At 40.3% G+C, this 15,150-nt stretch overlaps 2 protein-coding genes across 3 annotated transcripts in view; one reads left to right on the top strand and one right to left on the bottom strand.

Moving 5' to 3' along the window:
• Window positions 1-15,150, bottom strand: part of IQGAP2 (IQ motif containing GTPase activating protein 2) — a 293,302-nt gene that overhangs the window by 82,555 nt on the left and 195,597 nt on the right. For both annotated transcript variants that reach the window (XM_044916696.1, XM_044916697.1), the window contains 2 exons: window positions 14,763-14,926; window positions 376-466 (listed from right to left, as the gene is read on the bottom strand). In XM_044916696.1, the coding sequence (XP_044772631.1) occupies window positions 376-466; window positions 14,763-14,926 (255 nt within the window). The remainder of the gene's footprint in view (window positions 1-375; window positions 467-14,762; window positions 14,927-15,150) is intronic.
• On the top strand, window positions 3,651-8,851 carry F2RL2 (coagulation factor II thrombin receptor like 2). Its single transcript, XM_021700053.1, has 2 exons — window positions 3,651-3,711; window positions 7,779-8,851. The coding sequence occupies exons 1-2, from the start codon at window positions 3,651-3,653 to the stop codon at window positions 8,849-8,851; spliced, it is 1,134 nt and encodes a 377-aa protein (XP_021555728.1).

Raw genomic sequence — 15,150 nt, 5'->3', positions numbered from 1 at the left:
TCCTGACTAATACAATGGAAGACATGGAAGGGAGGAAAGGCATTTACTAAGCAGATTGGGCTAGTTTCCTAAGGACCAAGATAAAAAAAGGGCTTGCTCACACTACAAATTTCAGAGTTTAGGAACCATTTTTTGCTTTCTGGATTTTGTTCAGCAACACCCGCACATTTCACTAGTTAGCCCCTAATCACTGAAAAGAGTGCCACCACCAGTGAAGCTTATTTTTGTATAGACACTCAACAACTGAAATTGCTAAGGATCCAAATCTTTTCAGATACTAAAACTACAGAAGTTAAAAAATTATTTAAATAAAAAATAATTCAGTGGCTTAACCAGCAAGGCACATGGGGCCAGCAAAAGGAGATGAGGGCTTACATTGTTTTGCTTTGTCCTTGTCCATGTTGGCCTCATTGACCGCATGCTGTATCTCATCCAGCCAAAGAACTTTGGAAACACTCTCCGAGTCCTGGGAATATTGTCACAGAATAAAAGAAAGAATAGTGAATGATGATGAAACAGAATCAGTAACTGCTTTTCAGGAGCCTATTTTTTATAATTTCTACAAACTCTCATTCAGCACCTACCAAGCACTGTCATAACACTGTACAAACTTTTAATGAAATAACCCCCAAATCCAACCTCTTCTCCCTTCTCTACTGTCACCCCTTTAGTCCAGCCTACCATCATATCCCACCTGGACGGGTGCATTGGTCTATTTGTTTTTGTTGCTTCCAAGACTGCCCTCTACCACAGTGGTCCTCTACAGGGGAGCAGATGATCTCTTCAAAATGGACATCTCACTAGACAATCCCTCTGCTTAAACTCCTCCACAGGTTCTCCCCTGCATGTAGGAGAAAACAAAACTCCCTTCCCAGGGACTGTGGGGATCTAGCGATCCAGCCCTGCTGACCCCTCTGGCTTCAGTCACACTCTTCTATTGCCTGTCCCAGACGTGCACACCAGCCTCCTTCAGATCCCAGCATTCTACCCCGGCTGTGCGGTTGTTGATTCTTTCTGACCCTTCAGGCCTTAATTCAAATGTCACCTCCTCCTCAAAAGCCTTCTCTGAATACTCTCTCCCTTAATCACTAACTGTGGTACCCAAGGTGGCCCAGAGTACCACAGGATATTTTAAATTTGAGGGAAATACAATGACATTTATCAGACAGAGAGACAAAAATAAGGCAAAGAACCCTCAAGGAGCTAACAGTTTAGTAGAAAAGATACATTTATGTAAAAATAATTATAATACAATGTGATCATGGTAATAACAGCTGTAGATACATGATCTACAGTCAAGAAAGGATTAACTTATATAGGGGTGAATTACAGGGGGGAGAAAACAGTAGCTAAGGACAGCTTCAGAACAGAAGTGATAAAAGCAATCAAAAGGTATTAAGTTATCTTTACGATTCATTTTACTTTTGGGTTGGTTGAGATGATCATACTACAAACATGGTGCTGGCATATAATGTAACTAAATGGGACTTCCAGACAGTAACTGCCAAGATTACATAAACTTGCCCAAGATTACAAGTAAATACTATCAGGAAAAATTAAATATTTTCAAGGAAGAAGAGACATTTATTTTTAAACAATTGGAGACATTTGCCCATGTGTAGTATTAAGTGTCATGTGCTAAATGCAAAAGCAAGGCTGTGATGAACAGAAAGTAGCTCATCAGAGCTATGGAGAACCAGCTCCATCATTTCAGACTCATGATAGATGGATGGGTTTCAGGAAGGAGAAATAACATGCAGCAGCTCCTCCGGCAGGCTTCAATACTATTTCCCTCAGAGACTTACCTGAGATAATGTTTGCGGAAAGCACTCTGAAATGAGACAAATACAGCCTAAAAACTACATTCCATACAAGTTCATTTATATATGTTTCAGTGTTTTTGAAGAGTATTTACCAAATTCCTCCATAACTTATCGCTATAGAAGATACACCATACAAACTTTTGCCCAGATGAGAAGTTAACAATCTCACTTCAAAGCTTAAAGTATCTGTTTTATAGGGCAAACCAAAGAGAAACTGACAAAGCAAATGAATTTAAGTCAACAGCTTAAATCATGACTCATTACACTAAAGGATGCTTAGAGTTAAATACAAAACCAGGAGTAAAAACTGAATCCTACTAGTTTAAGGTCTCCTTTTAAATTGCTCACTAGAAGTCTGGAACTATATTTATAGGATGGTCAGGGTTCCACCTCTAGCTAAAGAGCCAGATTGAGCATATGAGTTACAAATGGATTAAGTAAAGAGAAGTTAGACCATCTGTAAATCAAGACATAAATTCCTGAATTTAGATGAGTCCTAGACAATTTTAATTAAACAAAAAAGTACCCCTTTCAATATTTTGTGGCACTTTGGTTTTTATTTCTGCAGATAAAATAACTTTTGGTCTCAGCTTCTGTTACCATATATTATGTAGTTGAAATATCTGACACTGACTTTTGATTGCAAAACTCTTCCTGTGACGCAATTTAATCAAGTGTGAAAAGTTTACACAGATCAATTCCTTCCTGGCTTATCCCTCAGCCTGTAAGTCTTAGGTGAAACCTGCACTTTCTGATTCTTGCTGCATTTTATATGCAACATGCTGTTGGATCGTTTGGCTTAGTGTTTAACCTTAAATTGTGTTAATTACAGAAAAACCTGTTATAATGCAGTTTGTTTGTTTTTTTACTAAACATTAAATCATATCCTCCAGGAAGTAACTACTCACAAAGGCTTATATGTTGTGCAACAATGTGATCATACTAAATACTATTGAGTTGTACACTTAATAATGATTAAGATGGTCAATTGCATGTTACACTTATTTTGCCACAATTAAAAAAAGAAGCTTTTTATAGACCTGCTCACCAACAACCATGGAATAAACAGAGTTCTCTGCGTTTCAATGTTGTATCATGATTTCAGTTTAACCAAGTATGTTGAGTTACGGCAAAACAAAACACCATAAAACCAAGTCTGGCCAAGGAGTGATGACAAATTCAGACCAATGTGACACTGATGGAGAATTTTCAAAGTAATCAAGCTCTGACATTTAACTTCCTAAAAAATGCTTGCTTTCCATAATTCATTTCATTTATAATTATGTAAAGAGTTTAAGAATTACGATTTGAAAGAGCTGGGAGGATAAGGAAAGGATAAATTCTGACAGCTCAATTACTGAGTAGAAATTACACTCTGGGAGTGTGTTTTTTATAAATGTATAAAATTGAGATAGGTGACAGTCTCAGAACTAACTGCTACTCAACATCTACTGTCAGCTTACTTCTGGAAAGGACTGTATGTTACCTACATTCTTTCCATGCACAGAAGTATAATGGTTGGGGATTACAGCATCTACTCTGAACGGATTATTAGGGGTGGGTAAGAATTAAATGATTTTCTCTGGGGATAAAGTAATGTGCTCAGAGGCTCAGCCTGAGTCATGCACACTGCAACATGAGCACCGTCACACCCTTTCCGTCCAGAGGACCTGGGCAAGTTTCCCAGTCTGCGGAGCCCAGGACAGCACACTCTTAAGGAGAGAACAAGGCTTCCATTTGCTGTTAACACATGAAACTGAGGTGGAACTGTGCTCCCTAGTTCTATATATTTAATAACATCTGGGAAACAGAACTCAGGTCACCAAGATGAAAGCCCTCATCTTTGCTGCTGGAGTAATACTTCTGTCGCCCACTTTTTGTCAAAGCGGTAAGCTCTTTTCTTATGGGGCATGTTGGGGGTGCTGGTTTGCGTAGCAAGAATGAACGGCATCCAATTTTCTTTGCATTTCACACAGTCTGCAACCCAAAAGGCAGAGCTTAGTGTTTGTTATTAAAAGGTAGCATCATAGAAGTGAATAGCTATGGTCTGTTCACTCTATTCAACCCTTGCCAAAAGCTAATGTTCTCTGCTGAGATTTAAAAATTTGTGGCGTGGTCAAGATTTTAGATCTCTAAAATGAAGAATCAAATTTCTTTGTGAGAAGATTCTGACTTTCTAAGAATTTCCTCTGAATCAACAAAAATAGCACATTTTCAAGAAATTTAAAAAAAATCCCAAGTTTATACATTCTCTTGAAGCACAAATGGTGGGAAACAAGGATATTCTCAGAAAGAAAGAGTGGTCTTTTAATAAGTAATGCTAACAAGTTAGTGTTTCTTAATGAAATACCTTTTTTGACGTTTTCTTGTATCACGGAGTTTTCCCTACGTTCACATGATTTTTTATAGTTTGAGAAATGAGCTCTCCCAGATACTATTATTCAACTCTTTATGTGTTTCCTATTTCACTCAGCACAATGTTAGCCTGTCACCTCCTGCTTACTCCAAAATAAACCAGTTTGCAATAGATCTGGATCCACAACTTTTTTTTTTACTGTTAGGTCATTCTCCTACCAACATTGTTAGGAGCGGGAGAGCGGGAGAGCTGGGGTGAGGGGCAGCGATGAAGTAGAATAAAGAGAAATGCAGCAAAACCAAGTCTCCATAAAGGAATGTTGCTTCAGTTGCCAAGGTGGTTGTAGGACAGTCCCAAGAGAACCCACTCAGAGCAACAGCACATGTGTGATTCATGAAAAGGACAAGTGACTGTTCTTTCTGGGTGTGGATGAACGCGAATACAGCAGAGAAGCAAAAGAAAAGCAGTTTGTGAAGGGGGTTCCTTCAAGATGCTGGTGGGGTTTCGTAGAGGCGAACAGGGGGCATTTAAAGGTGACAAAGGAAAAGGCAGTGCATCGCTTTCTTCCATGGGGTGGGGGGAGAAACGTGAGTGAAGAACCGATTGTTTAGAGGCTGAAATCTGGTCCCCTTGGATCAGTCCTTTTCTCAGAACTTTCCCCAAGTTAAAAACATTTCAGAAACATTCTGCCAAATGGAAGACTGTATTACGAATTCATCGAGGGGCGCCTGGGTGGCTCAGTCAGTTAAGCGTCTGCCTTCGGCTCAGGTCATGATCCTGGAGTCCCGGGATCGAGTCCCACATTGGGAATCCCTGCTCTGCAGGGAGTCTGCTTCTCCCTCTGACCCTCTCCACTCTCATGTGCTCTCTCTCTCTCATTCTCTCTCTCTCAAATAAATAAAACATTAAAAAAAAAAGAATTCATCGAAATTTTTAAAAAATATGTAAAATTTAACAATGAGTACTATTCTGAAGGTGCACCAGACTCCAAGGAATAAGTTATTTAAGTTGAACCAGATCTGGAATTCTCATGGAAAAAGGAATCAAGACTTTTTCACAAAGTCACTGTTTACTCTGTTTTTAGGCACCATGTCTTGCTTAACCACAGGAATTTTCTGCAAACTGACAAACACTTCGTTTCAAACAGCTCTTATCAGATCTTGAAAGGAAACAGCTTGTACACCATGTTCTTCAGCCACCATCTTCCAGCTTTGTGCCTACTTCCCAAGGCACTTCTCTATGGGTGATATCATATTTAAGCATTTTCCAAAATGCAAAATTGAGAATGATTTGTGTGGCTGAACTCAAGCATCACGCAACACACCTTCAGAGTTCACATCCAAACACAGGCACAGAACACTTCCCAGATTTTTCTTTCTTTTTCATTAATCTCTTCTCCCGTAAATGACACCTGAACACCTCTCTGTCCCCACTTGTTCAGGCAACACTTTCTGTCTTATACACTGAATTCAGTTTGTGCAATCTCAAGGTTATGAGGGAGGCTTCAATTTCACCTGGGGGTGAACTGCTAGAGATTACAGCAAGAAGAGAAACTGGCTTTGAATGAGAACCAGGTTATTAATCACTAACTCCAAGTATTCAACATGTAGGAATCCAGAGGTCACGGGAAAAGATGTAATTGGTAGAGCAACAGTATTTTAAATTAATATGAGGTTTGAAATCAGCATGAAAGTCCATCTTAGAAATTTCACAGGATCTACTTTCTGTACATCTCCAAGATTAATTTATGGAAAAATTATATAATGAGAAATCGGTTTGAGTACTGAGGTCTAGTGTATTTTTGAAATTGCTCTTGCATAAGTTAGGATTATTAAAATTAGCCTGCCAACCAATGCCCAACATTTATAGTATGTAGTTGTTGTGTCTCTATTCCTTTTTGTTCCATTTCCAATTTTCATAAATGGAATTTTTTAAATTGAAGTACAGCTGACATACAGTGTGTCATTAGTTTCAAGTACACAACTTAGTGATTCAACAATTCTACACATTGTGTGGTGTGATTACCATTTGTCACCATACAATGTTATGAGATCATTGACTACATTCTCTATTTCCATCTTTTCTTCCTTTGTTTCCTCTCCTCTTGTCCCTTGTCCCATCTTCTTGGCCAACATCATCTAGAGGAGAAACCTGCCTCCTGCCTCTCCCTCACTGCCACCAGAGCCAACTGGATGCCAAGTCCTTGGAGGTGCCATCAGTCTCAAGTGTTCATCTTCGTCATTCTACTGCCATTGCTCTAATCCATTATTGTTCGCCTTGAGTTTGAATGACTACAGTAGCCTCCAAATCAGTCCCCCTTGCCTCTAATTTCTTACCTTTTCAGTCTGTTCTCTACACTGTCACCAAAGTCATCTTAAATATAAGTCAAATCAGGGTTATATTAGCATGCTATTGCTGCTGGAACAAATTACCACAAACTGAGTGGCTTAAAACAATACAGATTATATTTCTGGAGGTCACAAGTCCTGAAGTCAAGGTGTCAGCAAGGCTGTGTTCATTCTGGACACTCTAGGGGAGAACCTGTTGTCTTGCTTTTTTCAGCTTCTAGAGATCACTTGCATTTCTTGGTTTATGGCTCCCCCTTTCATCCTCAAAGCCAGCAGCACAGCATCTTTAAATATCTGGCATTGACTCTCTTGCCTCCCTCTTACAAGGAGTCTTAGGATTACATTTGGCCCACTCAGCCAATCCAGGACACTGATGCCATCTGAAGATCCTAAATCACATCTGCAAAGTCCCTTTTGCCATATAAAATAACATATTCAACAGTTCCCGGCATTAGCAGGTGGAATCTTGGGGGCCCATCACTCTGTCTGCCACAGTGGCCATGCCTCTGTCCACAATTTTGTATGTGCATAACCCCAGCATCTAAGAATGGGCACATCATTTCTTAGTATAGGTAAGAGGCCCTTCAGAGATTTGGCTGGAACCTACTCTTTCATCTCTCAGATGCACCTTGTGAGCGTAAGAGGACACGTTTTTGTGCATCTTCTCCACTAGTCTGACATAGAGTTTAAAACTCTATCACTGGCATATAAACATGCAATAAACATTTGCTGAGTTAACTTATCTGACATTCCCACATCCCATACCAGCCCACACTATGCCTCTGTCCATATTTCACCATCCAGATTCTTACTCATCTATTAATTTCCATTTCTCCATGAACCTTGCTCATCTTTGTTCATGTTCATCTTTTTCCTGACATTCTGCTCAAACATTTAAATCTGTTAACTACTGTCTGGATGCCTATATGATTTATAGTCAACATGACTTTGGCCTGTAGAGGTCTGATATGCTATTACTGTTTTCCCCAGCAGTATTATAAACTTTCTACATGCAAGGAGTTGCCATCTCATTTTTGTTCCTGCATGGGTGAGCACAGTGCTGGGGCATATGATATATACCAAATGCATTCCTGTTGATTACCTGATTTATAGTGATTTTTGACAATAAAAATGATCCTCAATTCTACAACTACAGAAATTATGTAGCCTAAGGCTTTTAGTTTTATTGTCTCCTGAACCTTAGCCATGGGCTCAGCAATGATCCATGTTAATACTTCTTCTCAATTACAGGCATGGAAAATGATGTACGCACCTTGGCAGAACCAACCTTACCTATTAAGACCTTCCGTGGGGACCCCTTCAGTTCTTTTGAAGACTTCCCCCTTTCTGCCATAGAAGGCTGGACAGAAACTACCACAACTGTAAAAATTAAGTGCCCTGAAGAAAGTGTTTCAAATCTTCACGTGAATAATTCTACCATGGGTTACCTGAGCAGCTCCTTAAGTACCAAACTGATACCTGCCATCTACATCCTGGTGTTTGCAGTAGGTATGCCAGCCAATGCGGTGACCCTGTGGATGCTCTTCTTCAGGACTAGATCTATCTGTATGACCATCTTCTACACCAGCCTGGCCATTGCAGACTTTCTTTTCTGTGTCACGCTGCCCTTTAAGATAGCTTACCACCTCAATGGGAACAACTGGGTATTTGGAGAGGTCATGTGCCGGGCCACCACACTCGTCTTCTATGGCAACATGTACTGCTCCATTCTGCTCCTCGCCTGCATTAGTATCAGCCGCTACCTAGCCATCGTTCATCCTTTTACTTACCGAGCGCTGCCCAAGCGCACCTATGCCTTCATAACATGTGGATTGGTGTGGGCAGTGGTTTTCTTATACATGCTACCATTTCTCATCCTGGAGCAGGAGTATTATCTTGTCCAGCAGGACATCACCACCTGCCATGATGTCCACAACACATGCGAGTCCTCGTCTCCCTTCCAGCTCTACTACTTCATCTCCTTGGCATTCTTTGGATTCTTAATTCCCTTTGTGGTCATTATCTACTGCTACACAGCCATCATTCGGAGGCTTAATACGTATGATGACAGATGGTTGTGCTATGTTAAGGCGAGTCTCCTCATTGTTGTGATTTTTACCATTTGCTTTGCTCCAAGCAATATTATACTTATTATTCACCATGCCAACTACTACTACAACAACACTGATGGCTTATATTTTATCTATCTCATAGCTTTGTGCCTTGGGAGCCTAAATAGTTGCCTAGATCCACTCCTTTATTTTCTCATGTCAAAAATCATAGATCACTCCACTGTTTACCTTACGACGGTGAAATCATCTTAGAGAATAAGGAAGGCTATCTGTGAAAACATACATTCTTAGGATAACATATGCCTAGTACAAGGAGTTCTATCCTGTCGCTCCATTTTTGAGTTCCTAAGAAATACTGCTTCAGAATAAAATATTACAAGAGCACTTTTTTACTTTAATACTTTTTCAGGGTTTTAAGAATGTCGCTGCAGGAGCAAAGACATCACCATTTTCTTTAGGGCAACTGACACACTTGCCTGACTGGTACTTCAAGCTCTTTACATCGCCATCTTCCCCACTTCTATGAGGCTTCTGCTCTAGGTGTCTTGGCGGAGGAGGTGGGACACAATGAAGCACAGGGAGAAGCTAAGATCTCCGCTTTCACTATCTGGCATCATTTTTAATTCTTCTGCCTCCCTCCACTCTCATGCTGGTGGCTACCTCGTCAGCTCACTCTGAGTTATTTTTATCACTAGGGTCCATTACCCTAGTCCAACCTTTGCCTTCTTGCCATTCTCCTCACTGCCAGCCTATCCTCCATTTCACCGGCCACCACCAGAGTACTCTTCCTCAGATAGCAGATTGAGCACATCACTCAAAACCCCCAGTTCAAAAACTGCCACTGACTGTCCACTGCTTTGGAATAAACTAGAAATCTCTAGCTTGCCATTCAGGGCTAACCTTTCAACTCTACTTCCCAATAAACCTTGCCTGCCAAGTAGGCAATGGCCAAGCTTCTTGCTTTGTTGTAATCTTGATTTCTCCACTCTTTGCTCTTGCCTCTTAACTATAAAGCTGTTTTTAACATGTTTGCCTTAATTCTTTCCATCTCTTAAAGTCTTCAATGGACCATTCTTCTGATTGTCAAGCTAGAAGTTCATTTTTCTCATCTCCCTTTCTTTTTTTTTATTCTGACACTTATATGTAGTTCCTTTACATACAAATATTAATTTCATTAACACTTAATTAAGTACCACGTAAAGAAGGGGCTCATACTCTCCCTTCTTTAGCTTCTTGTAGATCCAAGTCTTCTCAGGGTCCAAGTCTTCTCTGTGGGGCCCAGATTCATGCTTTGTATATCATGCTGCTGAGTGAATGAATAAAATCCCAAAGCATCTAAGCATCATGAAAGCCCATTCAATTCTTACTGAGAAGGCAAGGTACCCTGTACAACATCAGACATAATTTTTAGTTGGGCATGTAAAAAAAAAAAAAAAAGCTAAACTAGAACACACTCATGAGGTCATTTAGAAGTTTAAAATAACATCTCCAATATTTTTTTCCTTATATGTAGTTTTTAATGGGGAAATATTTTGTTATAAATGCCTAGTATATTCCTATAAGTCAATGACATTTCTCTTAGTTTAGGGATTAGATCGGAGATGGGATATTAGTGGTTAAGGATATGAAGGATTGCTGACATAAATGTTCAAGTCCATGGGAATGTGCATAGACCATATACTTTGTAGTGACTATCAAAACAATAAAATATCTTAAAAGAATTGTTGTATTGTTCAGACTTTCCTATTTCATTGGATTTAGTTAAAAAAAAAAACCCTACAAAAACCCCACACATGATGATCTTTTATAGTAGGTATGTGGTTACATGAAGAATAAAAATCAGTTAAACGCTAAAGCAAGCAAGAGAAAGAAACTTGTGGGCACCTGGCTGGCTCTCAGTTGGTAGAGCATGAGACTCTTAATCTCTGGATTGTGAGTTTGAGTCTCATGTTGGGTGTAAAGATATGGTGGGTATAGAAATTACTTAAAAAAAAAAAACAAACTTTTTTTTTTAAAGAAAAAGAAACCTATGATAAGTTTTAAGATGACAAAAACTTCAATGAAAGGAATTGGTTTCTGCAAATAAAGTCACCATGTGGAAGACAGTTTTACCTAGGGGAGAAAAATGCAGCCAATATTCACTTGTTAAAAGCACACAACTCGGGCGCCTGGGTGGCTCAGTTGGTTAAGCGACTGCCTTTGGCTCAGGTCATGATCCTGGAGTCCCTGGATCGAGTCCCACATCGGGCTCCCTGCTTGGCAGGGAGCCTGCTTCTCCTTCTCCCACTCCCCCCTGCTTGTGTTCCCTCTCTCACTGTGTCTTTCTCTGTCAAATAAATAAATAAAATCTTTAAAAAAAAAAAAAAAGCACACAACTCTTATGTAGTAAATATACATGTAGCAAAACCAAACTTTTTTGGGGGGTCTAATTCCTAAGTTCTCAAGGAAAGCCTTTAATTTTAAAATAGCTCACAATTCCCTGCCTCTAGTGAAGAGACATAGAAAATGTCTTTTCTGCTAAGTATGTGCTAACATGCCTATTACCCAGCCTTTCTCCATGAGACAAAAGAAATTTGGGGCCCAGGCAAGGTTACACTTGAAATATTATTAACAAGGATCAAGAATTCTCACCAACTTACATCAATGTTCTCAATCTTTTATAAAGCTGGTCACAAGTTCCATGCAGACGCTATCCATTGTGATCATTAACAGCTGTATACTTTCACACAAACTTTACTTTATACTGACAATACTAGTAATATAATTTTTTTTCTATTATTTTCCAAGGCCAGACCTTGGGAAGGCAATGCACAGAATAACCTCCATCAAAAACTGGAATTTCTAGGTAACAAAATAGCAGAGATTAAAAAACACACATAGAGACCTCACCAAATAAATAACAGAATCAGATTTTTTCCAGGGAAAGAACAGGCTGAGAAAAACCAAGTTTCCAAACAAATGGGCAGAGAAAGAAAACAGTGTTTAAAAAATAGCCATTTAACCAAACCAGATCCATTGCTTGGAATGGTAATGTTTTCAATGTGTTAGCTATTGCCAATACAGTTCAAGCTCCTAATTTTATAGGCCAAAAGTGGTTTAATGCCTGAGCTAGAACCCAGATCCTTAGGCTCATATTTAATGCTCTATTTCCTCTACTAAAGCTACTGCTCTTAGACTTAGGAAGCAAGCCTGAGAGAGAGCTGGCAAAGCGTGGACACTCAGCAAAGGCTTCTGAGTGTCCTAGCGAGGTCCTGTGACATTCCCTCTTGACCTCAAGCCATTAGATTGGAAAGCTCTGGAGGGGACTTCCACAGCCTGCCTATGAAAGGTGTGTGGAGTCAAGTTCACTTCAAGGACAAACCTCATGAGGGCTGTGGGTCTATCTTTATTCTGTACCCAGAAGATCCCAAGTGTGGTTTGTGGGTGCAGCAATCTGTGTGTCTAGTAAGGACCTTGTGACACAGTCATCGCTCAGCCTTTACCTGTGTGGCAACCCGTCAGGGCCCACGGTAATATTTGCTATATTCATAATTAACGCAATTGGATATAACTATATGTTGATATGTAGAAATAGAAATACATAAACATACAAAGATGTATTATCACACCTGCATATCATCGTTTGACCCTTACCATAATCCTTTAAGACAGGCACTACTACACCCATTTGACCCATGTGGAAAAGGAAGCACAAAGAGTTTGAGGGACTTGACTAAAATCTCTGGTTATTCTGTGACAAAGCCAATCCTGGAGCGGTGCCTGTCTGTCTCCAAAGCAAGTAACTTTATCTTCCAATGCTGGCAAGTGTGGCTTCTGCCACGACCATGGCTCCATCCGTGGGAACAGCAGACGGAAGAGACCCATTCTGCCCTCCCTGGGATGTGGGGACCCAAGGCTTGAGTTTCAGTCTCACCGTTCTATCCCCTGGCCTGCGATTTAACATTCACGTTCCCTCACATCAGGGGAGAGGGGGCCCAGCCCCCCCAGCTGCTGGGAGGGTCAGATGAGGATGATTTACTGACGGCATCCTTAACACCCAGGGGGTAAGGCAACGTTACGGCCATCCCTGTCAGAAGCCCAACATCTCAGAAGTCCCCACATCGGGGGATATTTTTCTTCACCTGTAAGGAGCCAGTTTGGTAGTGTGGGGTGACTAGGATGTGTGTGTGTGTGCACGCGCGCGCCCACGCGCACGTATACGATTATACGTGTGTATATATAAATACACATACATCCATATAAACATAGATACTTTAAATTTTATTTATTAAAACTATTTTTGTATAGGTAGTATATGGTACAAAATTTAAAATGCTGAAAAATATTTTTTCTTCTCCCCTCACCACTCAATTCTCTTTGCCACAGGCAACACTTCTGAATGCTGCTCGAGACTACATTATGACAAAATATTTCTAATAACTTGTATTGAAGTTAGCTGCTTTGAAGGGAACACTTTGACTGGGCCAGTAGGTCTTATTCCAGAAACTAAGTTACAGGGGGAAACAGCCCTCTGTGAGTTCTTTACACTATTTTTTGTTTTGCTTTTTAAGTTTAGAAACATTCAGCATGTAATACATTCACTCTGTAAAAAATGAAACCCAAACAGCACAACAACAGAGTAAGAAAGAAGTCTCCCAGGCCACCTGGCTAGCTTAGTTGGCACAGCATGCGAATCTTGATCTCAGGGTTGCAAGTTCGAGCTCCACATTGGGTGTGGAGATAACTTAAAAATAAAATCTTAAAAAAAAAAAGTGTCTTCCCATCTACACCAGCTTTCTAGTTCACCTTCCAGAAGATGTTTCCTTCTATAAATATTTTATGCACATACAAGCATATGCTTACAATTCGTGTGTATTCCATTTTGAGGCATGTGGAAACACGTTTTTTTATTTAACGATATACATACTGAAGATTGTCCAATATAGATTCACGCATTCTTTTTAATGACCACAGAGTATTTCACTATATGGATATTCTGCAATTTACTTAACTGACCCGCTCTTGATGGATATTTATGTTGTTTTGGGTCTTTTGCTATTACAGTGCTTCAATAAACATCTTCTTCCATCTGCCTTAATGCACAACAATATATGTTTCTGAATCAGACAGACCAGGTCATGGTTGCAGAACTAATTACTTTTTGGATAGCTTTGGACAAATGACTTAGTCTAAGTTCCATTATCTATAAGATGATAATAAAGAGATTTCATTCATATGGCTGTTATGGATTATAATGATTATATGAGATGGTATGCATACAAGTACTTAGTACCATGCGTGGCAAATAGCGGGTGCTCAGTTAATGTTTGCTCTAGTCAAAGATGTTTTTCCTGTTTTGGATGAGGCAGTTTCTGGGTTGTGAAGACCTATACAGAGGAAACATCCACCCTTTGGGGTTTGGTTTGCACCTGGGGACATGGCAGCTACGAACAGGTCCCAGGTAGCATCACTACCACTCTCAGGGATGAGGTCATAAACTTTGCCACTTAGTACCCTTCCAAGAGGGGCTAGCGTCTGTGGAATTCCTCCCACGATCAGTATAAGCTCTGTAGCGAGGAAAAAACCCTCCACTCTTTAAGGGGACTGTAGCCAGGTCGGTCTCCTCCCGTGCGGACAACAAACCATGCTCACACCCTCCTGGCCCTGTGTTCCCTCCCTGCACCCTCCTGCTTTCCACCTGCCTAACCAGCTCCTCCTTCCCTTTCAGGTGCAGCTCCTGTTCTGTCTCCACGACCACTCCTCTTAGGTCTCTCGTCCTCAACAATCCCATGTCCCTGCATCACTCTGTGCAGGACTTGTTTTGACATATACTTCTCTCACTGTTATGTAACTATTCTATATGAGAATGCCCACTGCCTCAGTTTCTAAGCATCTTAAGGATAAGGACAGAGAACTTCAAATGTCATGTGTTCTGAATAAGAACTTAACCACCAATGAGTTTTTAGTTAAAGTAGAAGTAGTAATTAGCTCTGGAGCCACCTCCCTCCTCGTGTTTGACACAAAAATAAAAAGAGCCCTATTATTTCCATTTTGATCCATAGGCAATTGCTGGGACAAGCAGCTCATAAGTTTTAGGAAAAACGAGTAAAGCAAATCCTCCCTCTCAGCCCCCCTCCCGAAGCCACTCTGTAAATTTAAAAGCAACAAACCTACTGAGACTCACCATGAGTTTCTGTGATTTAGCATGGTATAAAACATCCTGGTAGTGCTGGGCGCAGTCTGGGTCTACATTTTTAATCTTAGCAGTCGGTAACCGCAGAGTATCTAAAGTTTTCAAAGGATTGCCTTCATCAATAGCTTCATTGATGTGTCCTACAGCCACAATTCCTAGGGGAAAAAAAAGTTTTCTTCTTAAGTCACAGTCCATTATAAGTTCTCTAGAATCACTTATGACAAAGATTTAGTTAGAAAGGGGGATGGGCCCCTCCCCCCCCCGCCCCCAACAAACTGTAAGAGCTAATAAACAAGCACGCCATGGCTGCAGGCTACAAGATCAATGTAGGAAAATCAAGTGTATTTCTCCACACTCACATTGTACAATCTGAAAATGA

Source organism: Neomonachus schauinslandi, chromosome 7 (genome assembly GCF_002201575.2).
Source record: "Neomonachus schauinslandi chromosome 7, ASM220157v2, whole genome shotgun sequence".
Lineage (NCBI taxonomy): Eukaryota > Metazoa > Chordata > Mammalia > Carnivora > Phocidae > Neomonachus > Neomonachus schauinslandi.
Note: the sequence above shows the minus strand (reverse complement) of the source record. Positions and strands in the feature narration are given on the sequence as shown.